Consider the following 25,790-nt stretch of genomic DNA (forward strand, 5'->3'; position numbering starts at 1 on the left):
ATGCGAAGCTCTTCGCTCCTTCACTGGAGAAGGGTATGCTGGCTGCGATGGATGATTTGAGGTTATGCGTGCTCCACCAAGCAGACGAAGTGGTTAGCTCGCTGGACCTTATCTTCAAGTGGTGTACGCTTCGGATTGTGGACAACAACGTCCAGGCGTTGTCGAAATTACTCGAAGTACTGATCGAGCTGTTTGAAATGCTGAAGGACACTGGATATCAGTTGGATGACGTTGAAGCGGCAATTCTACTGCCATACCTGCTCCAGGAAAGTGGTCAGTCGAAATCACGCTTTCGAGTTCGCTTCCGCAATGTCATGAAGCTGATTGTTGACGTGTGCAGCCCTGAGAAGTATGTTCCGTACTTGATGGAATGCTTCAACGGATCGAAAAATATGAAGAGTCGCTGTGAGTGCATCGACCTAGTTGAGTACATTGTGAGCGTACACGGCTACCACGTTATTGGTCGCAAGTGTACCAAGGATGTGGGCAAGTACGTTGTTGCTCACGAGAAAGAGCTGCGCGAAAGCGCAATTAACACACTAGTAGCTGTATACGTGCGCACGGAAGGAGGGAATCCAGACGAATTCTTCCGGATTGCTGGGATCACCACACAACAAGGCATCGACTTGCTTAACGCGCGTTTGAAGCATTTGCCCGCGAGCAGTTTACCGAATGGAAATGCCGCACCAGCTGAACAGGAAATCGCCCCGGAACAGGAGATGTTTCAGCAGCAGCAACGTACAGATTTTGGTTCCGCCCAAACGCCCGCTACTACGGCGGCAGCGCCTACTAACATCTCGAGCCAAGCTTCCGAAGGTGGGGTTGTTGCTGCGGCACAGCCGATTGCAGAACCGACCCCAAAGCACGAAGTAAAGCCCCACGACGATGACATTGGCATGAATACACCTAATGAAGAGATTGCGGGAGGTTTCGCCATCATGACAATCCAAGTGCCTTTGCTTGATCCAATCAAGAAGTTGGTGGATTCCGCGAAACAAATTGTACGTGCTGGTACACCTGCATACAAGGAAGGCGGAAATGCTCTCAAGGGCTTGTATGCTATCATCAGCCAACCTTCCGATCTTTCAGAAGTTAAGTTTTTGAACTCGCGCGTGAATGACATCACCATCGCTCTGTGCGACGCTATCCACGGAGCCTTTTACGCTGGCGGCCCTGACAAGAGACCGGAAATGTTTATTCTTGTTAGTAGCATCGCGACGTTGACAGCGGTCTTCAACAGCGACGTGGTGACGAACTTGGATCGCTCCGTTGTGGAACGAGTCTTGCTGGAATTGTGTTCTAAGATCATGGACGATCGCATGGTAAAGTTTTCCGACAAGGCTAATCTGCCAGACACGGAGATTTCGGCGATGTCACCTGAAGACAAGCGATACTTGATGCTGTTTACGGCCTTATGCGACGCTATGTGCATGTTGACCGAGCGGGCGAGGCCTGGAGATGTGTACCCGTCGGTGATCAACCTGTTGCAGCGCCTCCTGCGCAACGATGTCGGTGACTACAACAAGCATGGCTCGCTGAAACACTTGCAAGCGCAGGATTCACTCGACCAGCTTGTTGGTCGTATTCTTCTGAAATTGTCGAGCGTCCAGGCCAACTCGTTGCACCCGTTCGAAGGTATCGACATCTGTGGCGTCCTCATGCAGATGCAAACGTTCTTTTCAACTCTACCAAAAGCAGATGCCATGTTGGTGAATATCGCGAACGACTACATGCGGCAGGCACTGAAAATTATGTCTGATAGTCTTATGAAGTCACGGCCGGGTGATTTTGAGGAGTCGATGAAGGCTATCCCTCCTACATCCCAAGTGCGGGATATTCTTGAAGATCTGTGCCATGGCCAGTCGCAACAACAGGATGCTACTGAGGCCACCACAGGGCTTCATTGCGAAGAAAATGGCAGCTCAACCACCAACGCCTCTGCGCCACCCCGCATCACGACCCATTTCGGTTCTAACGGTGGATATTTCAGCGCTGGCAATGCAATTGACGATGGTACTAGGGCAAGTATCAATCGACGTTTGTTTGACGCTCCGCGAGAGAATGATATCGTGACCCGTACAGCAAGAACAGCTTCGGCTGCTCCGTCACTAGCTGGCAGACCATCCGTTGAAACCCGTGGACGCATTATTACCTTCAACGCCTACTCAGCGAATCACGGAGCAGTTCTAACGAACAGCTCAACGCTTCAATTTGCGCACGTGACAACCATGCTGGAGCGACTTCAACAGTGTCGTCACTGCAATTAGTATTTAACGCAACAGAGAACAGTTAAAGGCGAATTTTGTGCCCTTCTACCGCGAAAGGGTTAAAATTGGACGAGTCTCCTGCCCTGGTATCCTGGATCAGATGCAGATGCAGGTGTTGGCCGCTTTGATCGTCCACCCGCCTGCTCTTCTACCTTGCTGCGGTGCTCGCGTCCGATGCTTTCTACGTCTGATGTGCCTGGAGTTCGCTCGCCGAATGGACACTGCTGCTTGATGAAGACAATCTCGATGCCAGGAGCAAGCGGCCCAGCTAGCTAGGAACAGCCTGAAGACAAGTTTGCAATTTACATGTATGCGATGAGTATGTATTCGCGATGACAAACGTAGTGGTAGTTATTTAATTCACTTGCTTCCCAAAGAGTGTTGCCTTTGCTTGGATTTGGTTCTTGTCTGATTCAAGGCTGCGATAGCATCCAGGCTGCCTTGAACGGGCTCAAAACGCTGGTCACAAACAGTGTTTGTACTCCTTTTCGGTGATTGTCGGGGCGATGTAGACGATGGGTTTCGTTGGGGCAGGAGTTGGAGTGCCGCAATAGTCATTTGCACTCTCGGTCGCGGCGTTGGCAGACGTCTGCTGGGACTTCATCTGGGCCTTCGTCTGCGCGTCGGCGAGTAGTTCGAGTCCATGTACTGCTCCGTAGTGGTAGTGAACGCACTCCAGCACAACACCCGCCTTCGCTTCTGCACAGCGAACGCGTCTTCGATGAACCTCCGAGCCTGCAGCAGTACATAGGTCACCATGTTACGCGTTAGTGATCTCCACTGTAGGCGAAAAAGAACACGGAGCTAAGATGACAGCATTACGCGTGCGGCCTTGAGCACGGAATCCTCCCAGGGCTGTAGTGTGCTGAGGACGAAGGCCCATGTGCCCTATGACAGAAATTTCACCATCAGCGATGAACGTGACTGCAACAAACAATACAAATAACCCCGTTAGTTGCCTCCCGTTCAGCTTCCGTGCAAGCAGACTGTTGTCCTTACTCGTTTCGGCGCGTTCCTTGCCTCCGTCGACCTGCACACAATCCGCACCTCCTTCCTGTTGCCCCACGTCATTTCCGTCAATATCACGTCGCCTTATCCAAAGTCAATCTAAAGCATACCTTCACTAAGCGCTGGCGTTCTTCGGCGCTTCATACGGTGATCCTTCGCACGGTCCGAACGGCGTGTTCGTGATCACCAGTGGACGGTTGGCTCCACTATCAACAAATGCAACCATCAGTTACCCAGGAGCTCCCACGTTCACCACCAACACTTACCGCTTCACCGACTGCGTGTGGTGGATCATGTCCTCCAGCGTCACAGGAAGCGTCGTGTCCATATCCTGCAAACGCATCAACAGTCAGTACAACTCCATGCCCCCCCCCCCCCACTTGTGCGTAGGGCCCTCCCTACCTTCTCCACCATGCCTAAGAGTCTCGAACCAGCAGGATGTCGAGCCCCACAAGGTCCACGCGCACCACCGTCGGGTAGTCATAGGTCGTGGCCATGGTAATGGGCTTGCGCTTGAAGATGTGAGCGTCGAGCGTCGAGCGTCGAGCGTCGAGCGTCGGCAGCAGCTCGGCCACGTCCTTGGGTGTCTTCTCCTGCGTCGGTCGCTGCAACTCACTCGCATTGCAGCACACAAACCGCCAGCCTCCTTTGGGCGAGACGCATGAGGTTCTGGGCGCTCACGGAGCCTGGGGCCTCCACGACCCCCTCTGCCCTCGTACTTTGATTTTCAGCTTGAAGGTTGAGCTTGAAGCTCCTTTTGAGACTAGATATGTAGTTTAAAAAGACTTATTTACAAATGCAACCACATTTCGAGCATGTGATTGGTGGATGCTCTAGATTCGAAATCAAGACCCACTTGCTGGCGCCATCGCTCGGACGGTTGGAAGTCGAGGCGGAAGACACGGTCCTGCCGCTAAGCGTCCACCCCTTCCTCACGTGCAATCTCAACATGGAAGGCACCCAAACACTCTTGGCGCGCGCGCTACTGGGACTGCCGCTACTGGGACTGCCGTGGGCGCTCAAGCCGATCTTCGCGTCGCTCGTCCACTGCTCCCTGCTCCAAGATCTTTCCGTCTCCGCAGCGCTATGGTGCTAGGCTGGGCCGTCTCGTCGACTGCGTTGATCGCCATCTTCTTCCGAGACCAGCCGACGCCCTACTTCCAGGACCGCAAACTGGTCGGTACGCCGCTTGTGGAAGTAAAAAGTCAGCGCAGCAGATGAGCTCAATCAAGTTGGATGCTCCGTCACACGGCGCCTACTACGTCGTGCTCATGTGTGTGGCCTCCGTGGGCTATGTGCTAGCGGACGTAGCGGCGGACGAACTAAGTCGCGATGTGGCGACGCACCACTTTGGCGTGTCCGAGTCTCCGCAAGCTGAGGACGGCGTGTTTCAGCCAGTGATGACCAAGTATCGAGTCTTTGCAATGCTTTTCTGCTTTTTGCTCATGGGTGTTGGTATGAGCGGATGGGGCTACGGTGGCGACTTCGACTTCTCGCTCGAGTACACGCAGGTGATGCTACTGGTAGGGCTAGTGGCGCTTCTCCCCGTGCTGTTGCTGAGCTTTGGTGTGAGTGAGACAGCACGAGAGCGTCGGTCGCTGAGGCAGTCCCTGCGCGAGATCTGGTCGCTGGTGCACAAGCGCGGGTGCTCCTTTGCCGCTTTATGGGCGGCGTCTGTGCCGGCGTGAGCGCCACGGCAGTGAACCCCGTTGCGTTCTACTACGCTGGTGTGCAGCCTCTGAACGACACCGTCGTGTCCTTCGTGGCCATCTGCGTGGTACTGTGGGGCTTGAACTCGGTCGACAAGAAGGGTTGGGACGTGGACTACCGTACCGTGATCCGTCGTGGGCACAATCATCACGCTTGTACTGGCCTGCGGCACCACGCTGGTCACGATCTGGGGCCTCGTCCGCAGTCAATGGTTCTGGATCGGCTTGCCGGTCATGGAGGCCATCCCGTCGGCGCTGGACTACACCATTTCCACGGCGGTTTTGAGTGAGGTGGCAGACCCGAATGCACACACGACGATGAGCTCGTTGGTGACGAGTGTGTCCTTCTTGGCGGGCCCGCTCGGTCTCGCTGTGTCCAAGTGCATCGACGCGCAGTTTGACGTGACGAACGAGGACGTCATGACGGACACGACGCCCGTGCGAGAGCAGATTATGGCGACGTTTTTCATCGCGTACGGGATGCAGCTCGCATCGCTGTTGTGGTTGTTTGCGCTTTCGAAGCATGAAAAAGATGCACGGGAACTAAAGCTGCGCGATAGCACATCGGCTGTTCGTGGCGCGGGTCTATTGATTCTGCTAAGTGCAAGTCTGCTACTCGTGGTAGCAGTGCATTCACTCTCGGTGTTCGAGCCGACATCGTGTCTGGGCGTGTCCGGCGGCAAAGGGTGCTGAACAGTGACTCGGATGACCAGTGGAATATCCCGAATACTCGGTGGAGAGAGTGGTGTGCACGGTTCCTGCGTTGCGGTGTCAGTGTTACCCGTCCAATGCAGAACATTGCCGATGCTGCTGTTGGAGCCTTTTTGTCACCGTCGGGAGGTTTTGCAGCTGCGGGAGTTGCTGCATCAACGCCATATTTGCGTGAGTCGGTGCTTGGCACAGCACTTGTGGATGCCTACGCAGGAGACCTGGGTTTCCGAGTCGGCACATTTGAGCCCATTCCACGAGACTGGCAAGATGCGGTAGCAATTTCAACTGTGCGACGGCTTTCGCTACTCTAACGCGCTTACATGATCTTCTCAAACCTAGTGCAAGGGCAAGTGATCCGTTCCTGGTGGGTGATCACACATTGAGCAAACGTGAAGCGCAGCCTGAACTCACGAAACGACGAGATGCGATCACAGTGATGAAGAGTTCGCTCGGCGCTTTGTACCTGCTGAACTGGTACCACCAAAACGAGTTTGCTGAAGGAAGAAAGCAGAAGGTCTACAGCTACGATACAGAAGCGCTCGTGCATCGTGGCAGCTACCGTGCGAACGGACCTGTTGAAGGAAGCAACAAGCTGCTGATCGCCAGCTGCATGCACGTGAGGGCGAATACGCGGGTGACGGAGCCGCTGGACGACCGAAAACGCCTCATGACGACGCAAGCACAAGACTACTGCTGCTCTACCTCATCCTGTCGCGACCTAGTACCTTGTACTGCAAGTCCCAAGTCTGCCTCGTGGTCACTGGGGTATGATGTTGACCCCGTAAAATGCTCACTGACGTCTGGCAAAATTGCATTGGATCGGAAGTTATGAGAAGCTGAATGGAATCACTCTGTGGGCGTACTGTTGGTCTCCGCTAGCAGCTTCATGAGCGTCTTTTTCTCGGTCTTGCTGGATTTCTATGGCGAGCCGCTCAGAAACGTCTGTGGAGAAAGACGGAGTATCGGCTGCAGCTCAGCTAGAAAGGCGAGCAGGTCTGCTGGGATATCTGCCGTCAGCAGTTGAGGCGGAGCGGATGCAGAGCAGAAGAAAAGGTTGTCAAAGAGGTTCACAGCGCCTTCAGCCTTCTTGGGTCCTGGTTCAGCGTCGGCAGCTAGCGACGAAGCGCCAGCATGTCGACCACAAAGTCCCCGCGCGCAGTAGAGATCTGCAGCAAGCACATAAGCCCCATGTACGATCAGGAGCTGTGGTTGACTTGCACCAAGGAGTGCATCTGGGTCTCTCTCGGCGCAAGGAAGAACTCGTCGCCATGCCCAGCAGCTGGACTCTCTCTCTCTCTCTCTCTCTCGAGCCACCTGCATGACGTTCTTGTAAGCTGCCCAGCATATTAAGTGCAAAGGCCTTGCGCACCATTTTGATCTCGGCCGCCTGCAGCAGGACCGTGCTGCACTTGTGCAGGAGCAACTTGTCCCAGTGCAAACGTGGGGCTCGGAGCGCCCGAGGTTTTGAGGTTGATGACCACGTCGGACACGCCACTTTCTCAAAGGGGTTAAATACGCCGAGCCATCACTTTCTGAAATTCCGCATCAGGGACGGAACTCGATTCGTAGCCAAGGCCCCCTGCTCGCTCTGACGCGACCCCAGCGCCGTCACACCGCACGCAGGATCTCATCCATACTCTGGTTCACGCGCCAGTGCAAGATCCGCTCGAAATGGCCGAGAAATGCCTGCGCAACGCCAACTGCACGTGCAGCATGTGCGCGGGCTTCGACGTGGCGTCCCTCATGAGCATTTCCAAGTCCATTTCGTCCAACATCCGAGTACGAGGATGAAGATGGGGCAGGCGGACAGCAAGAAGCGCCGCCTGCGCCGAAATTCGGTGGCGTAGCGAACTCTCCGATTCCAGCGCCGAGAAAGGCGTTAGTGTCGTCTTCGCCGCCTCTGCCGGCCGCCAGGAGCCAGCCACAGGCTACAGAAGACGTCCTGATGGACGTGAAGGTCGAAGGTGTTGCTATAAGCGGTGCGGCCCCCGTTGTGAAAACCCCTGCGGCGGAGAAGGAGGTTAAGAAGGTGGTACAAGACATCAATATGGACGCGGTGGCAACGGCGTTCTCTAATATGAAGGTGGTTAGTGGAGGACCAGAGGAAAGCGTCTCATTGGACGAGGTGCTGCCCAAGTTGACTGATAAGAACTGGAAGGCTCGGAAAGAAGCATTCGAGGAGCTAAAGACGGTGTTTGAGCAACCTGGAGTCACGACGGAGCGGGCGAGGCCGGCGATGGGACTGTTTAGCAAGATGTGTGAAGACTCTAATGCCAGTGCCATGGAGGCGGGCATTGCCGCAGTGCTCGCGTACACGTTGAACGTGCAGCCGTTTGAGAAGGAAATTGTGTCCGGCGTAATGGCACGCATGACTGATAAGGGTTTTTCGGCACGGCCGGGCATTGTGAAACTCTGTGAAGAGCTGGTGGACGCGTTTATTGCAGCAGGTGCAGCCGAGGAGACGGTGATTGCTCTTCTGGAAGGCACTAGTAACCGCAAGCCGAAGGTTCCACCGGCTTGTCTGACGTGCACTTTGGAAGCGTTAAAGGCGTATGGACCGCGAGTGGTACCGCTGCAAGCGATTAAGAGTGCACTGCCCAAGCTGATGGAAGGCGCTGTGAAGGTGCGACAGATCTCGATGGACATTATGGTTGAGATCCACCGGTGGACTGGCCCCGCACTCGTTCAAGATGTTGTGGCGAACCTTCGATCGGCCCAGCAAACTGAGTTTGAAGGACAAGTCAAGGATGTTGTGCCCGGCCAAGCAGCACCTACAAAGTTTGTTAAAGGAGCAAAGCCAGCTAAAGCTGCTGGTGGAGGAAATACAACAGGTGCCTCATCTGGCGCAGCTGATCCAGCCTCTGCAGCACTCGACCCACGCGATTTTACTGAAATTGTGGATTTGCTTGCAAAGCTACCTAAGACTGAGTTCAAGACCAAGCTGGCACTTCCCAAGTGGAGCGAAAAGGTTGAAGCCTTAAACATTGTGCTCGAGGTGATTGGCCCTGCGCCAAAGCTTTCAAATGGCGATTACTATGAACTTGTATCGACGCTAAAGGTACTGACGAACGACTCGAATGTGAACATCGTCGCAAAGTCGATTGAAGTATTTGGCGCTCTGGCCGACGGTCTACGTAAGAACTTCACCCAATATGCACGAACAATGTTCCCAGATTTGCTGCGAAAGTTGTCGGACAAAAAGTCGGTGATTTTGAGCGCGACAAATAAAACGCTGGACTTACTTCTCCAGCATGCGATGCCGATTGACATGATGATGAATGACCTGAAGCTGGCTTGCGATGCGTCCAAGAACAAGGCCCCTCCTGCACGTGTCCAAACCATGGCTTTCGTGGCACGTGCAGTTGAAAACCGCTACGTGGATGTGAATGACAAGGCCTTGATTGTGGCATTTGGCTTGATGTTTATGAAAGGCGTTAATGATACTAACCCGAAGGTACGGGAAGCGGGCCAGAAGTCGTTCATTGTGCTTTTGACGGCTACTGATCAAACGGTTGGGTGGCTTCAAAGCCAAATGGATGAAATTGCACGCAAAAATCCGCGAGCATTCAAGACGATCCAGCGGAGTATGGGAGGTAGTGCAACTTCAGCTCCCCCTTCTCGGTCCGGTAGTGCACAATCTTCTCAACCTGGCAGTGCCGCTTCATCTCGTCCTGGTAGCGCCCCTCCATCGCGCCCTAGCAGTACAGGTGGTTCTGCTAGTCGCTCTAGTTCTTGTGGCTCAAACGCACCGGTACTTGACGATGAAGATGTGGACATGGCTAGCCCCGCTCCTGTTGGTCCTCGCTACCCTTCCCTGAAAAAACGGGGACCACCAGCTCGGCTCGGTGTGAAACCAGGAGCTGCGCCAAAAGCAGTGCCGTCAAGAAGGCCCTTAGCATCGGGTGCAGCAGTTAGTGATGGTGGTAGCGCTGACTTTACGCCGATGGCGATCTCTGTTACCGCTGAGGAAGCAGAGGGAGTAATTGCGGACCTTCAAATTGAAAATTGGGGACCGATTCAGGAAGGGTTTTCTAGTTCCAAATGGATGGAGCGTAAAGAAGCTATAGAGGGGCTGGAAGAATTCTCCAAGGCTCAGTCTAGCATGATGAGCATGCGGATAATCGAGGCGTTCACGGTGTATCTGTCGAGACAAGTGAAGGATTTCAAGGACAGCAATATTAATGTGTTGAAGAGCTCATTTCAGGCGGTGGGAACGTTTGCAAAGACTGCTGCCAGCAAGTTCCCGCGTGGTGTTGCCTGCCTTCTCGTACCACGCGCATGTGACAAGATCGGTGACAGGAAGGCGAACGAGGCAGTCACCAACATGATTATGCAGTTCTGCGAAGCGACAAGCCCTTCCTACACGACTGGCTGTATGATCGAATACATGCCCCAAGTTCGAACACCCCTGGCGCATATTGAAGCACTGAAGGTCTTGTCAGACTGCGTGAAGGACTTTGGCGTTTCTATCTGCAATCCACGCGCACTTATTGATTTCGCCAAGGGACCACTAGGTTTGGAGTCTTCAAATCCTACGGTCCGCAGTGCTGCGATCTCGCTTCTGAGTACAATGTACTCGCAACTCGGCCCTGCACTGCTTCCTATTCTCAATCTCGAGAGTTGGAAGCCAGCCGTAGCTGCTGCTGTGGAATCTGAATTTAAGAAGGTGGGCTTTGATCCGACCAAGGCCATGGCGACCGTAAAGCGCCAAGTGAAAGGCCAAGACGAGGCTTCAGGTGCAGTAGATCCTGGGGCGCTTTTTGGTCGTGTCGATGTTAGCGGCCAGATTACGAAAGAACTGCTTGGGGATATGAAGAATGAGTCGGACAAGGTGGCTTGGAAGAAGCGTGCTGAAGCTATGGACACTGTCCAGAGTATTTGTGAAAGTGCTGGTTGCACGATTGAGTTTACGCGTCCTGTGCAAGAGGTGCTACGTGGTCTTAAAGCACGCTTGAATGACTCAAACGCAAACTTGAAAGTGAAAGCAACGAACGTCATCGCTATTGTGGCGACGAGCGTCGGACCCGATATCGCTAAGATGTCTAAGATTCTTGGTGCGAGTTTAATTGCTGGTGTTGCTGACAACAAAAAGACGATGCAAGCGGCATCCATTCAAGCTCTGCACAAATGGGTTTGTCACAACAATGAGACTTCATCGTCGTGCATGAAGAGTCTACTGAATCCTCTATCGGAGGGTCTCGCGAATACCGTTGGCAGGGCGGAGCTGTTGGGTTGGGCATCGGAGCACCTGCAGAACAGCGAAAAACTTGATTTGAATTGCTTGGTTGTCCCAACCGTGCAGTGCATGATGGACAAGTCTTCGGAAGCGCGTGAAAAAGCACAGCTACTGCTCGTTGAAGTGATGAAATATGTTGGCAAGGATACGGTATTTACGACTGGTTGTCGTGACATCAAGCCTGCTGCAATGCGGGCTCTTAAGCCGTTATTGCAAAAGGTGTGCGACACTGTCGAAGCCAGCGGTGCAGCTACGCCAACTAACCAAACTTCGTCCATCCTTGCACCTAGCGCCACACCTACTCAGCCTCCTCCAGCTCCATTTGCCATTGGGCATAGATCTGCAAGCAGTGGTACCGCGCGCGGCGGAATCAGACGGAGGGCTAGTGCGTCTTCGGCTGGTGGTGCTCCTGCGCCTGGATTTGGACTAAAAGCTCGCCTGACGCGCCCCGGTTCGTTTCGCGCTCCGACAGTTGCTTCTGAAATAACTGAAAAACATGCCGAATCGTTGCTCAAGATGAGCTCGAACAAACCTGCACGGATTGCCAAGGGGCAGTACAACAAGTGGATTTTCGAGGTAACGTCGGTCAGCGAGATGAATTCACGCAAGGGCGAAGTGGAAGCCGAGTGGAAACCATTTTTGTCGTCGGAATTTCATGCGAAGCTCTTCGCTCCTTCACTGGAGAAGGGTATGCTGGCTGCGATGGATGATTTGAGGTTATGCGTGCTCCACCAAGCAGACGAAGTGGTTAGCTCGCTGGACCTTATCTTCAAGTGGTGTACGCTTCGGATTGTGGACAACAACGTCCAGGCGTTGTCGAAATTACTCGAAGTACTGATCGAGCTGTTTGAAATGCTGAAGGACACTGGATATCAGTTGGATGACGTTGAAGCGGCAATTCTACTGCCATACCTGCTCCAGGAAAGTGGTCAGTCGAAATCACGCTTTCGAGTTCGCTTCCGCAATGTCATGAAGCTGATTGTTGACGTGTGCAGCCCTGAGAAGTATGTTCCGTACTTGATGGAATGCTTCAACGGATCGAAAAATATGAAGAGTCGCTGTGAGTGCATCGACCTAGTTGAGTACATTGTGAGCGTACACGGCTACCACGTTATTGGTCGCAAGTGTACCAAGGATGTGGGCAAGTACGTTGTTGCTCACGAGAAAGAGCTGCGCGAAAGCGCAATTAACACACTAGTAGCTGTATACGTGCGCACGGAAGGAGGGAATCCAGACGAATTCTTCCGGATTGCTGGGATCACCACACAACAAGGCATCGACTTGCTTAACGCGCGTTTGAAGCATTTGCCCGCGAGCAGTTTACCGAATGGAAATGCCGCACCAGCTGAACAGGAAATCGCCCCGGAACAGGAGATGTTTCAGCAGCAGCAACGTACAGATTTTGGTTCCGCCCAAACGCCCGCTACTACGGCGGCAGCGCCTACTAACATCTCGAGCCAAGCTTCCGAAGGTGGGGTTGTTGCTGCGGCACAGCCGATTGCAGAACCGACCCCAAAGCACGAAGTAAAGCCCCACGACGATGACATTGGCATGAATACACCTAATGAAGAGATTGCGGGAGGTTTCGCCATCACGACAATCCAAGTGCCTTTGCTTGATCCAATCAAGAAGTTGGTGGATTCCTCGAAACAAATTGTACGTGCTGGTACACCTGCATACAAGGAAGGCGGAAATGCTCTCAAGGGCTTGTATGCTATCATCAGCCAACCTTCCGATCTTTCAGAAGTTAAGTTTTTGAACTCGCGCGTGAATGACATCACCATCGCTCTGTGCGACGCTATCCACGGAGCCTTTTACGCTGGCGGCCCTGACAAGAGACCGGAAATGTTTATTCTTGTTAGTAGCATCGCGACGTTGACAGCGGTCTTCAACAGCGACGTGGTGACGAACTTGGATCGCTCCGTTGTGGAACGAGTCTTGCTGGAATTGTGTTCTAAGATCATGGACGATCGCATGGTAAAGTTTTCCGACAAGGCTAATCTGCCAGACACGGAGATTTCGGCGATGTCACCTGAAGACAAGCGATACTTGATGCTGTTTACGGCCTTATGCGACGCTATGTGCATGTTGACCGAGCGGGCGAGGCCTGGAGATGTGTACCCGTCGGTGATCAACCTGTTGCAGCGCCTCCTGCGCAACGATGTCGGTGACTACAACAAGCATGGCTCGCTGAAACACTTGCAAGCGCAGGATTCACTCGACCAGCTTGTTGGTCGTATTCTTCTGAAATTGTCGAGCGTCCAGGCCAACTCGTTGCACCCGTTCGAAGGTATCGACATCTGTGGCGTCCTCATGCAGATGCAAACGTTCTTTTCAACTCTACCAAAAGCAGATGCCATGTTGGTGAATATCGCGAACGACTACATGCGGCAGGCACTGAAAATTATGTCTGATAGTCTTATGAAGTCACGGCCGGGTGATTTTGAGGAGTCGATGAAGGCTATCCCTCCTACATCCCAAGTGCGGGATATTCTTGAAGATCTGTGCCATGGCCAGTCGCAACAACAGGATGCTACTGAGGCCACCACAGGGCTTCATTGCGAAGAAATGGCAGCTCAACCACCAACGCCTCTGCGCCACCCCGCATCACGACCCATTTCGGTTCTAACGGTGGATATTTCAGCGCTGGCAATGCAATTGACGATGGTACTAGGGCAAGTATCAATCGACGTTTGTTTGACGCTCCGCGAGAGAATGATATCGTGACCCGTACAGCAAGAACAGCTTCGGCTGTTCCGTCACTAGCTGGCAGACCATCCGTTGAAACCCGTGGACGCATTATTACCTTCAACGCCTACTCAGCGAATCACGGAGCAGTTCTAACGAACAGCTCAACGCTTCAATTTGCGCACGTGACAACCATGCTGGAGCGACTTCAACAGTGTCGTCACTGCAATTAGTATTTAACGCAACAGAGAACAGTAAAGGTTCGCTTGCGTAGCTAGTGCTGTGGTCCACATCGGCGTTGTTTTTTCCTGGTATTGTGGTCCACATCGAAATGCTCATCGTGCGGTCTGGCAGCAAAGTTTTTTCAAACTTCGAACAAGTACACGGGTCAGAACAGAATAATGGTAAAACGTGTTTACTTCTCCCCATGCTTCTCTCAGCAGACTGTCTTTTACACGGCCACCTGCTACTTGCCCTAGGTGATACTACTGTAGTATAGTAGATTTATTGATTGAAGCGGTTGCAAAGCACAATACTTTTTAAGTATTACATCAACACTTAAGTACAGGAGTAAGAGCCTCTTACGGAATTTACGAACGGAGCCGTGGTAAATGGCGTTGCTGCTGGGCTCGCTCCATTCGCCGAGCGCACATGTTCAGGCATTTTTCGCTGCAAAGCTCATTTCCGTTCATGACTGTCAATCGGTGCGCATAGCAGGGTGCTTTCAACATGCCCGGGAGGTATTCGGTTCAAGTACAGTCCAGCGGAGCCTGTCAATGATGCGCTGGCGGCTTGGGTCTCCTCTTCTGGAGATCAGTGTTCGACCTGCCAGAATTCGTTCGCATCGCCATGGACTCCGTTCAGCTGATCCGTTTCCTCCGCACGGCGTGTCCCCTGGGCGCCTCACTCAGCGTCCTCGTGACGCTCGTGAGCTGCGTCATCATCGTCAAGGTGAACCACATTTGGGTGAGCGGACTCACCTGGCCGTTCCTCTCGGACATGGGGCGAGGTGCGTCTCTTCTTGCGTCTGTGGGCTGATGCTATTTGGTCTGACGAGGTTGCTGTGGCTGCAGACTATCCCGCCTACTACGTGTTCGGCACGGGCCTCACGCTGGTCGCCGTGTTGCTCGTGTTCACGTACACGTTCAACTGGCGCTACCACATGTCAGCGCTGCCCCAGGGAGCCACGCTCGACCGCGTCATTTCGACCACCAGCTTCATCGCCGGCGTACTGGCGAATCCAGGTCTCCCTGTTCTCGTACGAGACAGCACCTTGACTCGTGTCGACCACCGAGGGGTTGCGTTAGCTGACTTGACCTTTTTTACATTATGGCAGGCCTTCTTCGACACGTCGAAGCACTCCGAACTCCACGCTGCCGGCGCCGAGTGGTTTTTCTACCTTGAGGCCATTGCAGTTTTCCTAAACGTACGTGGTTTTCAAGCTGCGAATGATGCGAGCAGCACGCTAACTTTTCGATTTTCGCCTATGGACAGACCATCGTGAGCTACAAGCTGTACAAGTGCCTGACGGGCTTGCAGATGGACCTGGAAAACGCGTGCTCGACTGTGGGCACCAAGTTGCAAAGGAGGAAAAAGACGCTGATGATTCAGGTGATCTTCTTCTCGCTGTTTTTTGTGGCGTTCCTCATCTACATGCCGATCGGGACGTCATTGGCGCCGCAAGCGCAGCGTCTCTCCATTGACGACTGTCTCGACAAGGATCTTGGAGAAACGTACTGCGAGGTGACGATGCGTCTGAACTCGACGTCCACCACGCTTTACGACGACGAGAAGACGTTCGGCACGAGCCAAATGCGCGCTGCCGCTCAGCTTTGCTGCATCTTGACGCTCGTCGGATACTCGACTTCGTTCATCACGAACGACTACGATGACGAGGAGGGCCAGAACTTCACCCCGGAGGCCAAAATTGCCGTGTTGCAGTAACGGGGCACCGATTCATACAGCACTGATAGGTTTATCTGGAACTGGAGGCAGCATTGCATGCAGTTGTTTGGTGAATAATAGGAAATGATAAGCTAGAGCATTTGTTCGACTTGTCTAAGTTAGTTTTGCTCGTGTTTTGCTGTACACGTATCAAAAGCTCGAAAATGACATGTGTCGTCAAAATCTCCCAGCGTCTGTGGGCACATCTGGATGGGTATCATCGGATGCGATTCAAGCACCTACAATCTGCGCATGTGGCGTTGCTCCATGTCTTCCGTGCCGATGCTCGAGGCGACAGACAGAAATCGTAACATGACTAGCCATGCTTAGGCAAGCTGACTCAGCCTGAATTGACATCACTGCAACTTCTTTCTGATTATAAGACTTCAGCCCAGATGCCGTTGGCGCGCATGCTTCGAATCGAGGGGACCCTTGCCGCCTCGTTCTGCATCCTCGCAATAATTGCGATGAGTCGTGATCGTCAAAGTGAAGCACGTCTGGGTCAGTGGACTAGCATGACCATTTCTCTCAGAAATGGGGAGAGGTAAAGCTCTCTGATGCCTGTCTATTGCTAGTTACTTTCTTGCTGGTGTGGCTGCGAATATGGGGCTGCAGATATTGGTGGGTACTCGCCGCTCGATCAGGCTCTTTTGAGTCGGTCTATACTAGTGAGCTCCTGTTAGGCACATCTCGACAGCGCTGGTACTCTCTGATTCTTCTGTCTTGAGACGCTCGCCATCTTCATGAATGTATCTCCAACCTGGGGTGAAGTTTTCATGCTTACTACCGTTTGAACCCAGACCATCTTGAGCTGCAAATTATACGAAGGTGGTGGTCGCAGAAGGTTACTCGGGTCGTCTTTTTAACCTGTTTCTTGATAGCGTTTGTGACTTACACCCCAGTTGGGATGTCCCTTGCACCCAGTCACCGATTGCCTCAGCGAAAATCTTGGTGCGACCTGCTGGCAGTAGGCTACTGCACGACAAGAAAGCTCTATGACGACCGTACGTGCATCGATTGCTTTCGAGGTGATGTGGGATTTTCATACTCTGTGTGTCCGTAGTACGGACTCCGTACAGAGAGTGCATTCGCTGTGAGTCAACTCAGTGCGGCGGCACTCACTTGTAGGATATTCAACCTCCTACGCCACGAACGACGATGCTGGCGCAGATACCTCCACTGGAAGCGCTGAGGAGGTTCACCATTCTCAGCAAGAAAACCTGATACGATGACGATTGCCCCGTAGTCACCAATGCAGACGGTCGATCTATTAGCAAGTAAGTAAGTTGTGGCCAACGGAAACTTAGATGTTGAAGTTGTACGCGGCGGAACATGCATTACCCGCCGTCGGAAAATCGGTCCATTTGCTGCTTCAGACGATCCGCCCGTCGGCCAACGACAGAGGTTCACTGGCGATGCCGACGGCGGATGCTGGGAGGAAGGAAGGCAGTGGCCCATACCGGTATCCTTTTGCGCCAAAGCACGCAACTCGAACCCTTTCCGACGGCGGCTACCAGAAGCGGCGAACAACTACAGATCAACCGAAACCAGCTCGCGAGTCGTGGACCACCGTGGGCTCTTGGTATTACATGTCCCTTGCTCGACAAACTTTGGGGTTGCCTTGTTTGTTATTCTCCATTTCTCATTCGTCCACCCACTCGAGTACCCATCGCAACCTTCGCCTCGGCAACGACCACGATGTCCAAGCGCTCCATGACTACATCGAAGCTCCCCGTGACAATCCTCACGGGTTTCCTCGGTAGTGGCAAGACAACGTTACTGAACCATCTTCTGACTGAGAATCATGGCAAGAAGTTCGCCATTATCGAGAACGAGTTCGGCGAAGTGGGCGTGGACGACCAACTCATTCGGCAGGTCACCAGCCCGAGCGACATCGGCGGAGGCGACTCCAGAAGCCGCAAGTTCAATATGGGCGAGGAGGTGCTGACCATGAACAACGGCTGCATCTGCTGCTCTGTCAGAGGCGACCTGGTTCGGCTGATCGCGCAGATCCTCAAGCGTAATGGAGACCGCAACCAGTTGGACGGAATCATCATCGAGACCACCGGCATGGCGGACCCTGGGCCCGTAGTGCAGACCTTCTTCGCCGAGCCGCTGGTTGCGGCGACGTGCGAGCTGGACGGAATCATTACCGTCGTGGACGCGAAGCATATCCTGCAGCATTTGCGCCCGGGTGCCGGGGTTGAACATGAGTGCCAGGAGCAGATCGCGTTCGCTGACCGCGTGCTGCTCAACAAGACGGACCTGGTCAGCTCGACCGAGCTCCAGGAAGTCCGCACTCGTATTCGTGGCATTAACGGTGCGGTCTCGATCACCGAGTGCCTGCACTGTCGGGTAGACCCAGCGCTGCTGCTCAACGTCCAGACGTTCGACCTGGACTCCATTTTGAAGAGGCAGCCTGGCTTCCTCAAAGCTGAGAAGGACAGCCACTCCCACGAGCACAGCCACGAGGATAAGAAGAAAGGTGATGACCACAGACACGAGCACGAACACAAGCATGATGGCGCACACCACGGCGGGCATCGGCACAAGCACTCGTTGGTGTCATCGGTGGGACTGAGTCTCCCTGAACCGATTCTGGTGGCGCTGCTGGAGGAGTGGATCGACGACCTCCTAGAGACGGAAGGCGATGACCTGCTGCGCTACAAGGGCGTGGTGAACGTTGCCGGCATCGACCGAAAGTACGTTTTCCAGGGGGTGCACACGCTCTTCAACGGGCGGTTTGCCGACAACTGGGCCCCAGGCGAGACCCGCGAGACGCGGTTCGTTTTCATCGGCAAAAACCTCGACCGTACGGCACTCACCGAAGGGTTCCTGGCCTGCAGAGCTACTAAGGACCTGCGGTTCCGAGTGGGGGACAGGGTCATGGCCAACACGGGTGACCAAGGCTTCCAGCCGGGAACGATCGTGCAGCTCTGGGACCAGGGCAACCCGTACGCGATCGAGCTCGACAGCGGCCGCACTATCTGGGCCCCGGTCGACGAGGCCGGGCTCGTACGAGCGCTGGAGACGAAGCAGGAAGCGAAGGCCACGCACCGTCTCGCACTGGTTCACATACTTGCCTAGGAAGGAGTCTAAGAGCGATTCATGTAATAGTGGAGGGAGAGTTTTCAAGTTGCACATTTTCAGTCATAGCTTTCAAGCAGTCAAAAGCGTTCGAGCTCAAATCTTGACTAAGCTCCCGCCCCGCATTTACAATGCAGACGAAGCGAAGCCGATCACATGCACTTTTGGTCGATCGCTGTCCGTATGCATGCAGCGGTGTCGGAAGCTGTGCGGAAGTTGAAGCCTGCGCGCGGTTGTGGCGGATAGCCCGCGCCATGCTCGTCGGAAATGAGCTGCCGCCGCAGCGGTTCCTGGCCAGCACGGCTGCCACGTCAACTCTCACGTCAACCTGGCAACGGCGGCAAGTCCGTCGTTGTGTCGAGGAACCGGCAGTTCCGACGACGAAAACCCAAATCATTTGCTCGTCCACAGGCTGGCGAGGCAAACGCGTTGGTAATGACCGCCCCGACAACATGTCCGTCATTACAGCGCGTCGCTGTTGAAAGATCGCAATTGCAGGCAAGCTGCACATGCATCAACTGCGCTTCTGCGTCGTTCGTGCCTACGACGTCGTAGCGCAGTTGAAGTTGCTGTCCCATTGACAAGACCGCGTTCGTTCGCACTGCTCGACTACTCCAAGAGGCTTTGCACGACGCTTTTCAGGTGTTTCAAGCCCCATTGCCGTGCTCGAGCAGCGGCTGTGTCGTCGACGATAAAGTCCATGCGAGCCCGAAAACGTCCAGAGGCGCTGGCGTGCGCCGCTGTCGCATCGAGCGCGAAACGAGACCCGCTCGCCCGCCCTGAAACCGGCCAGCGGGGCCTTCTTCGCCGCTGCCGCCGCGAGGGAAATCAGCGAGAAGAGAAGAATCGCCACCCTCATGTCCCCATTGCTTGCAAGTGAATCCTGCCGAGACTTGCAAAGCAGGCTTCGGATTTTCTTATCTTTCTGCCGTCGCAGCGTTTCTGTACGACTCCCTTGTCGTGGGTTTGCGACCCGCGGGTCTGCATACTGAAGCCAAGTGAAACGCTGCTCTTCTACGGGCCTTCCACGGAGGGCTCGGGCTTCATACGCAATCTAACTGTTCAGCGCCTATGGAGTTCGATCCGGCCGAGTGCCAGTCGAGCGTCAAAGGCCTCGCCGCTTTCTGGACCAAGCAGGCCAATCGAGAATCCGCGAGACAGGCGCGCAGTCGAAGCGAACCGCCCAGGCCGACCACAGCCTCGCAAACAAGAACAGGTTCCCATCGAGACGTGGCCCCAGTGCAAGTGCTGCTAGTTCCCCCCAAAGACGAGACTCCCAGAGAGAGCGAACCCGAAGCAGAAGAAGAAGCCGTTCTACGCCTCAGCACCGCAGACAGCATGGCCGGATACAACGAGGAGTGGGTCGACGTGCAGAAGAACACGTTCACACGAGTACGTGGCTGTAGATGAAGGGGGTAGGTACATGCGTTTAGAGACGCCAAACTAACGTCTCTTGCCGCTCTTGCAGTGGGCCAACACGTACCTGTCGCGCAAACGCATGACCATCGACGACCTGTACGAGGACCTGAAGGACGGCATCCGCCTCATCTCGCTGCTGCAGATCATCTGCCGCGAGAAAGTGTGCCGCGTACGTGCAGTCGCCCCTCAAAGACACTTCTAGTAGGGCTAGTTGTTAACCCCAATCTTTGTTGTGTGGCTGTAGAAATTCAACAAGAAGCCGCGCATGCGCATCCAGAAGATGGAGAACCTGAACTTCGCCTTCACCTTCATGCAGAAGAAGAACGTGAACGTGACCAACATCGGCTCGTCTGACATCCTGGACGGCAACAACAAGCTCGTGCTCGGCCTCATGTGGACGCTCATCAAGGCCTTCCAGGTGGCTGAGATCGACGTGGAGGGCGTCTCCGGCAAGGACGGCCTCCTGCTCTGGGTTAACCGCTCGCTGGCCGACTACCCGACCGTCCAGGTCAAGAACTTCTCGAGCAGCTGGGCCGACGGCATGGCCTTCTGCGCGCTCATCCACCGCTATGCGCCCACGCTCATTGACTTCAACCAGCTCAACCCCAAGGACCCGCAGACGAACGTCAAGCTCGCGTTCGACATTGCGCGCGAAAAGTTCCGCATCCCGCAGCTGCTCGAGGTCGAGAACGTCGCTGGACAGCTCAAGCCCGATGAGAAGAGTATTACCACGTACGTGTCGCTCCTCTTCAAGGAGTTCGCCTCGGGCGTGCAGAAGAAGAAGGCTGTGACGACGATCTCCAAGGCGCTCAACATCGCGCAGCGCCACCAGGAGCTGGCGGCCGAGTTCAAACAGAACGCGTCAGGCTTGCTGGAGTGGCTGACGATTCAGACGCAGCGGTTTCAGACGCTCAGCCAGCCGCGCCACATCCCGGACATCAAGGAGGCGCTGGCTCGCCACCTGGACTACAAGAAGAACGAGAAGCCCCCGCGCGAGGCGCAGTTCGTGGCTGTGGAAGGCTGCGCCGGACGCTGGATTGCCAGTTGCAAGAACAACGGACGCGCGGTGCCGAACCTGGACCCGCCTATTGAGAAGCTGCAGGCGCTGAAGGCCCAGCTGGACGAGCTTGAGACGGCCTTTGAGCTCAAGCTGCGCCAGAACCTGGAGAGCTACCAGAAGACGGAGATCTTCCTGACCAAGGTAGTGAAAGACCTGGAGAAGGTTGAGGGCTGGGCTAAGGAGAAGGAGGCGTTGTCTCTCTTTGCCGAGGACCTGGCGGTCACGTCCACCGCCGATGCAGAGGAGAAGCTTGAGAGTGTTGCGTTCCTGCAGGACATCGAGCTCCCGCGCTACAAGCAGCTGTTGGCCACGGTTGTGAGCGAGGCCGATGGACTGTCGGAGGAGCACTCGGACACCAAGGCTACGCTCGATCGTGTAAAGGCTATGGAGAGCTTCGTTGGCATGGCTGAGAACAAGGTCGAGGGCGTGAAGACGAGGTTGGAGGAGAGCCTGCGCCTGCAGCAGAACGTTGATGCGGTGGCTAAGGACGCCAAGGCGCTGATGCGAAACCTGAAGTACGTTATTGAGGAGATGGACGAGGAAGTGGAGGCCGCCATCAAGCTTCAGGACGTGTCCAAGACCGGTGTGGTTGCTGCCAAGCACAAGTTCGACACCGTGCTGGTCCCCAAGGTGCAAAACGCCGTCGTGAGCGAAAACGAGAAGCTGATCGAGAAGAAGCAAATCCTCGCGGACGCTGGCCGCGCTAGCGACGTGGCGCTGATCGAGAAGACCAACACTCGTGTACAGAAGCTGCTGGACTCCCTGGCCGAGAAGCGTGGCTACTACGAAGAGGAGCTCGCGAACGTGGAGAAGCGCGATGAGGTCTGCCGCGAGTTTGCGACGGTGTCCACTCGCATCAAGGAACGTTGCGCTCAGAGCACGCAGTCGATCAATGTCGTCGAGGGTTCTCTCAAGGACCAGTTCAACTCGATGGTGAAGCTCCGTTATCGCCTCTTCCGAGCCAACACTGGCGTCGTGCTGGAGGAGGAGATCGAGGGGAAGTCTGAAGACCCTGAGATCACCGGTGTTGAGACGCCTGCCGCTGAGGCAGTCGTGAAGCCTGTTGTCGAGACTGAAACGGCTCCGGAGAGCGAAGAGGGCGATAAGTCGATGGACGTGACAGCTGAAGTAGAAGCTAAGGCACAGAAGGTCGAGGAGGCCAAGGCTAAGGCTGTGGAGATCATGACTCCTCTGACTGAGGACATGGAAAAGCTGGAGCGCATTAACGAGGAGTTGGAGCGGCTGCAGGTGCACACGAACCCGTTCACGACGGACACGATCCACGGACTGCGTGCGCAGTTTACCTCGCTTGAGATGGCTGTGCGCGACAAGGTCAAGTCGCTGGAGAAGGAGCTGGCTCTGAGCGAGGTTGGCAGCCTGACCCCGCAGCAAGCGAAGGAGATTAAGGAGGTCTTCGACCACTTTGACCTTGACAACGACGGTGTCCTCGCTCGTGACGAATTCATCATGGCGTGCAGGGGTCTTGGCCTGAGCCTGAGTGAGGACGACTGCCACGACTACTTTGACAAGATCGACGAGGAGGACAATGACGAGATCAAGTTCGAGGAGTTCTCTACCTTCTGCACGGAGCAACTGCAAAGCGGTTCCACGAGGGATGATGTGCACGAGGCTCTGGACATCCTCACTGGTGAGCAGTTGACGTTGGAGCAGATTGAGGAGCGCTTCGATGCATCGCAGATCGAATTTATCAAGAAGAACGCCCCGGAGCTTCTGGAGGCCGACGGCAAGTCAGTGGACACTGACAAGTTCACGGACTTCATCTTCAGCGTGTAGGTGGCCATGGATTCAAGTGCCCCGCCCTACGTCGGATCAGGTGGTATGGTTCCCCTTCCGCATCGTGAGCTTTACTTTCAAGTCGCCTAATTTTTTATGGCTCGAATTTTTTTTAGATAAAAACAATTTTACTATGACAAATCAAACGTGTAGGAGACGATGGCCGGCTGATTGTCGTCTTCTTCGACCGCTTTACCCTCTTTTGCGTCGTCTTTGTAGTGTCTGGAACGGCGGCTCTTGTACTCAGCTCCGTTGACGACTTGTTTGGCTTCTTTGGCCTCCGCGCGCTTGGCGTCGTTGATGGTGTACACGTGGCCCCGGCGCAGTCCAGTGAAGAAGGTGGTGACTCGCGGTGGATTGGTACCTCGTGCCTTGCTCGTCTGGCAGCCCACCTCGGCAGGCAGGTAAACCTGCGTATCGACTTCGCGACGGAAGCTGCTGAGCGTTGTCTGCGCGCCGACGGTGCGGCAGTGCCGAAGGTTGGCGATTTTGATGGCCTTCCGCCGGAGATTCCACTCGTTCCAGTCGTAGTTGTAGTCGATGCGCTTCTCCACGAAGTGTGTCGGCGTGGCTGTGCTGGCGTCCACTTTCTGCGACGGAGGAGGCGCCAACAACGGATGCACCCCACGAGCTCCTTCAGCGCGGAAGCGTTGGCACATTTTAAGCAGCGAAGACAGCGTGATGTTCGGGAACGACTCCTGCAGACGCAGCAGGTAAATCAGCGCTGGCTGGCGGGCGGCGCGGTGCAGTACTCCCTGGACGTATCGACGCGGGTGGATCATGAACTCGCCCAGGGCACGCTCGTTGACGAAGACGTGGTAAGCGTTGCGGTACTGCACAACACCAAGTGACGGATCTCCAGGCAGTAATAGCCCTCCACGCTCCACAACTGTCCACGGACAGAAGCCCTGGTACTCGAGTGGCAGCTGCATGAACTCTGGGGTCGATTCCACAGGCATTCGAATAGGAAAGCCCGAGCCTTCTTCCTCGTTCGGGTTGCTGTCGTCCTCGTCGCCGTCGAGATCGTCACCTACTAGACCAAAGCCTCGAGTCTTGCCGTCAGCGGTCAGCTGCTTCTCCGCTGGAAACGTCTCCACATGCGAGAAGAGGTCTTCGGTCGGAATGGAGCCTCCGCGTCGAGCTTGCCGCACGATGGATGAGTCCGGCGACAGTGTACGTGTGAAGGTGGACTTGAAGCGTAGCAACGACCGCAAAGCTCGGGCACGGGCTTGCAGCAGCTCGTGCTCTTGGTGCAGCTCGGCCCACGAGCGCGAGACAGCCTCAAAGAGCGGATATACATGCGACTTTGGCAGCGACGTACGCGCTCCGACGAGATTCTGCAGCGCGCTCATGTCGGCTTGAAACATTTGAAGCCGTGTGCCAACCTTTTCGTGCGAGAACGCAATATCTTCCTCAAGACTCTGCAGATATGACAGGAACTGCCGTCGGTTGCTCAGCTCGTCCTGCCACCGCGCGACTTCTTCAGAACTCGGTAGAGGATCAGAGCGCTCGACGCCCTCTCCTCTTTCACCTAGCTGGTGGTGCACGTGCAGCAGCACCTCGGTGTACTGCGTACAGATCTCGTTGGCGTCACGAGCCTCGTCTCGCACAAGTTTAGCCAGCGCGGCAACGTTGTCCTGGATATCTCGAGCGCTAGCAGGGATTCCTGCGCCGCCTTTGCCCAGTTCCTTGTTGAACAGGCGAATGCCCTCGACTATACGCATGAGCTCGTCCAGTTGGAAGCGTTTGTCGTCGGGCGACATCGTTGCGAAAGACTTTAAACCGATGCGTGGGAAGACGCTCTCGAGTGCGGCGGCGACTTCTTTCTCCATCGAGCGGCGGTCCGCCTGCTGCTTACTGGAGTTGCTGTAGTGTTTTCCGTTGTTGTCTCTGTCATCGTCGTTGCTACTGCTTCCAAGCCCGTCAGCATCTAGCATGAGCAATGTGAAAATGTGTTTATAGAGCGTCGAGAGCGTCTCAAAGTCCGTGGCCTTCTCAGGCACGAGCGACGAAATGGTTCGCTGCAGCTTCGTTACCGCCTGCTCCTTGCGTTCTTTCCGAGAGCGCAGCTCCTCCTCCAAGTTGGCGTATGTGAAGTCGAACTCGAGCTGCATCTTGACGGTCTCCATCGCCGGGTCATCGTCGCACAGAAGAGCTTTCTCGCACTGCTCGGTCAGGTACAACTCGTCCTCAGCGGACATTGGCTGCTCCAGCACGAGATGGCGTCGACTGCGGTGCACCACCAGTCGCGCTGTGAACGCAGCCAGAGTCTCGGACACCTCCACACCACGGTACCTGCATCGCGCCACGATGTCCGCCACCACGCGCTGAGCGGTTTCCATGGCCGTCTCTACTGCAAATAGCCAACTGAGGAGCGAGAGAGCATGGAGAATGGCCACGGAGATGCGATGTGCTGCGTCTATTTCCAAGCTTCTGCATGTGTCGCCAACGTTGCCAATAAATAAATAGCAGAAACCACCTCGCGAGAAGATTGCAACTTGACCTGGTTGAAGTCGATCCGCCACGTCAGCGTCCCACTCTACACATGGCTACAATTTACCACACATCCATTGGCTCAACTCCACTCTCTTTTCAACGAATCACAACGCGGAATTTCTCTTCAGTGTCCAAACGCAGTGTCTGTTCTATACAAACTGTCGTTTCTTGCTGTTAACAGCGGCTGATGCCACCGCCCAGGGCAACCGACGCTGACTTCCGTGCCATTTTGGGAAAATCGATCGTGGAGCAGGTCGCCGTTGTGTGCTGCGCCATTCCACCTGCCTCTCGGAGTTCCTCGCCCTGGATTCTCCGAGTGTTTCGATACACACCGCGTGACTCTCTCCTCTCCGCGTGCATTAACCCGTCTT

The 25,790-nt window shown here is 54.9% G+C and overlaps 9 protein-coding genes across 10 annotated transcripts; 7 read left to right on the forward strand and 2 right to left on the reverse strand.

The window, feature by feature from the left end:
- Window positions 1-35: 35 nt before the first annotated feature.
- Window positions 36-2,267, forward strand: KRP23_5612 (Protein MOR1; the record flags this gene model as incomplete). The annotated part of the gene is made up of 1 exon (XM_067890699.1): window positions 36-2,267. The coding sequence occupies one exon, from the start codon at window positions 36-38 to the stop codon at window positions 2,265-2,267; it is 2,232 nt and encodes a 743-aa protein (XP_067747224.1).
- A 463-nt stretch (window positions 2,268-2,730) lies between these two features.
- KRP23_5613 (3-methyl-2-oxobutanoate hydroxymethyltransferase) lies at window positions 2,731-3,689 on the reverse strand (the record flags this gene model as incomplete). 2 transcript variants are annotated; one of them, XM_067890701.1, is made up of 7 exons in its annotated part: window positions 2,731-3,002; window positions 3,090-3,155; window positions 3,267-3,321; window positions 3,386-3,397; window positions 3,463-3,481; window positions 3,542-3,606; window positions 3,678-3,689. In XM_067890701.1, 7 exons carry the CDS (start codon window positions 3,687-3,689, stop codon window positions 2,731-2,733), a joined length of 501 nt encoding a protein of 166 aa, XP_067747226.1. The 2 variants fall into 2 exon arrangements, with proteins under 2 accessions (XP_067747226.1, XP_067747225.1); XM_067890700.1 differs by having other exon boundaries at window positions 3,090-3,191.
- Window positions 3,690-4,361: 672 nt separating this feature from the next.
- On the forward strand, window positions 4,362-4,877 carry KRP23_5614 (uncharacterized protein; the record flags this gene model as incomplete). The annotated part of the gene is made up of 3 exons (XM_067890702.1): window positions 4,362-4,455; window positions 4,578-4,786; window positions 4,857-4,877. 3 exons carry the CDS (start codon window positions 4,362-4,364, stop codon window positions 4,875-4,877), a joined length of 324 nt encoding a protein of 107 aa, XP_067747227.1.
- A 341-nt stretch (window positions 4,878-5,218) lies between these two features.
- On the forward strand, window positions 5,219-5,677 carry KRP23_5615 (uncharacterized protein; the record flags this gene model as incomplete). Its single annotated transcript, XM_067890703.1, has 1 exon — window positions 5,219-5,677. The coding sequence occupies one exon, from the start codon at window positions 5,219-5,221 to the stop codon at window positions 5,675-5,677; it is 459 nt and encodes a 152-aa protein (XP_067747228.1).
- A 1,963-nt stretch (window positions 5,678-7,640) lies between these two features.
- KRP23_5616 (Cytoskeleton-associated protein 5) lies at window positions 7,641-13,658 on the forward strand (the record flags this gene model as incomplete). The annotated part of the gene is made up of 1 exon (XM_067890704.1): window positions 7,641-13,658. The coding sequence occupies one exon, from the start codon at window positions 7,641-7,643 to the stop codon at window positions 13,656-13,658; it is 6,018 nt and encodes a 2,005-aa protein (XP_067747229.1).
- Window positions 13,659-14,468: 810 nt separating this feature from the next.
- KRP23_5617 (uncharacterized protein) lies at window positions 14,469-15,563 on the forward strand (the record flags this gene model as incomplete). Its single annotated transcript, XM_067890705.1, has 4 exons — window positions 14,469-14,628; window positions 14,693-14,877; window positions 14,956-15,045; window positions 15,114-15,563. The coding sequence occupies 4 exons, from the start codon at window positions 14,469-14,471 to the stop codon at window positions 15,561-15,563; spliced, it is 885 nt and encodes a 294-aa protein (XP_067747230.1).
- A 1,698-nt stretch (window positions 15,564-17,261) lies between these two features.
- On the forward strand, window positions 17,262-18,650 carry KRP23_5618 (COBW domain-containing protein 1; the record flags this gene model as incomplete). Its single annotated transcript, XM_067890706.1, has 1 exon — window positions 17,262-18,650. One exon carries the CDS (start codon window positions 17,262-17,264, stop codon window positions 18,648-18,650), a length of 1,389 nt encoding a protein of 462 aa, XP_067747231.1.
- A 1,071-nt stretch (window positions 18,651-19,721) lies between these two features.
- Window positions 19,722-22,923, forward strand: KRP23_5619 (Alpha-actinin A; the record flags this gene model as incomplete). Its single annotated transcript, XM_067890707.1, has 3 exons — window positions 19,722-20,042; window positions 20,119-20,238; window positions 20,314-22,923. The coding sequence occupies 3 exons, from the start codon at window positions 19,722-19,724 to the stop codon at window positions 22,921-22,923; spliced, it is 3,051 nt and encodes a 1,016-aa protein (XP_067747232.1).
- Window positions 22,924-23,054: 131 nt separating this feature from the next.
- KRP23_5620 (Cilia- and flagella-associated protein 206) lies at window positions 23,055-25,265 on the reverse strand (the record flags this gene model as incomplete). Its single annotated transcript, XM_067890709.1, has 1 exon — window positions 23,055-25,265. The coding sequence occupies one exon, from the start codon at window positions 25,263-25,265 to the stop codon at window positions 23,055-23,057; it is 2,211 nt and encodes a 736-aa protein (XP_067747233.1).
- Window positions 25,266-25,790: the final 525 nt, after the last annotated feature.

Source organism: Phytophthora ramorum (assembly GCF_020800215.1).
Source record: "Phytophthora ramorum isolate Pr-102 chromosome Unknown Phyram_PR-102_s0004, whole genome shotgun sequence".
Lineage (NCBI taxonomy): Eukaryota > Oomycota > Peronosporomycetes > Peronosporales > Peronosporaceae > Phytophthora > Phytophthora ramorum.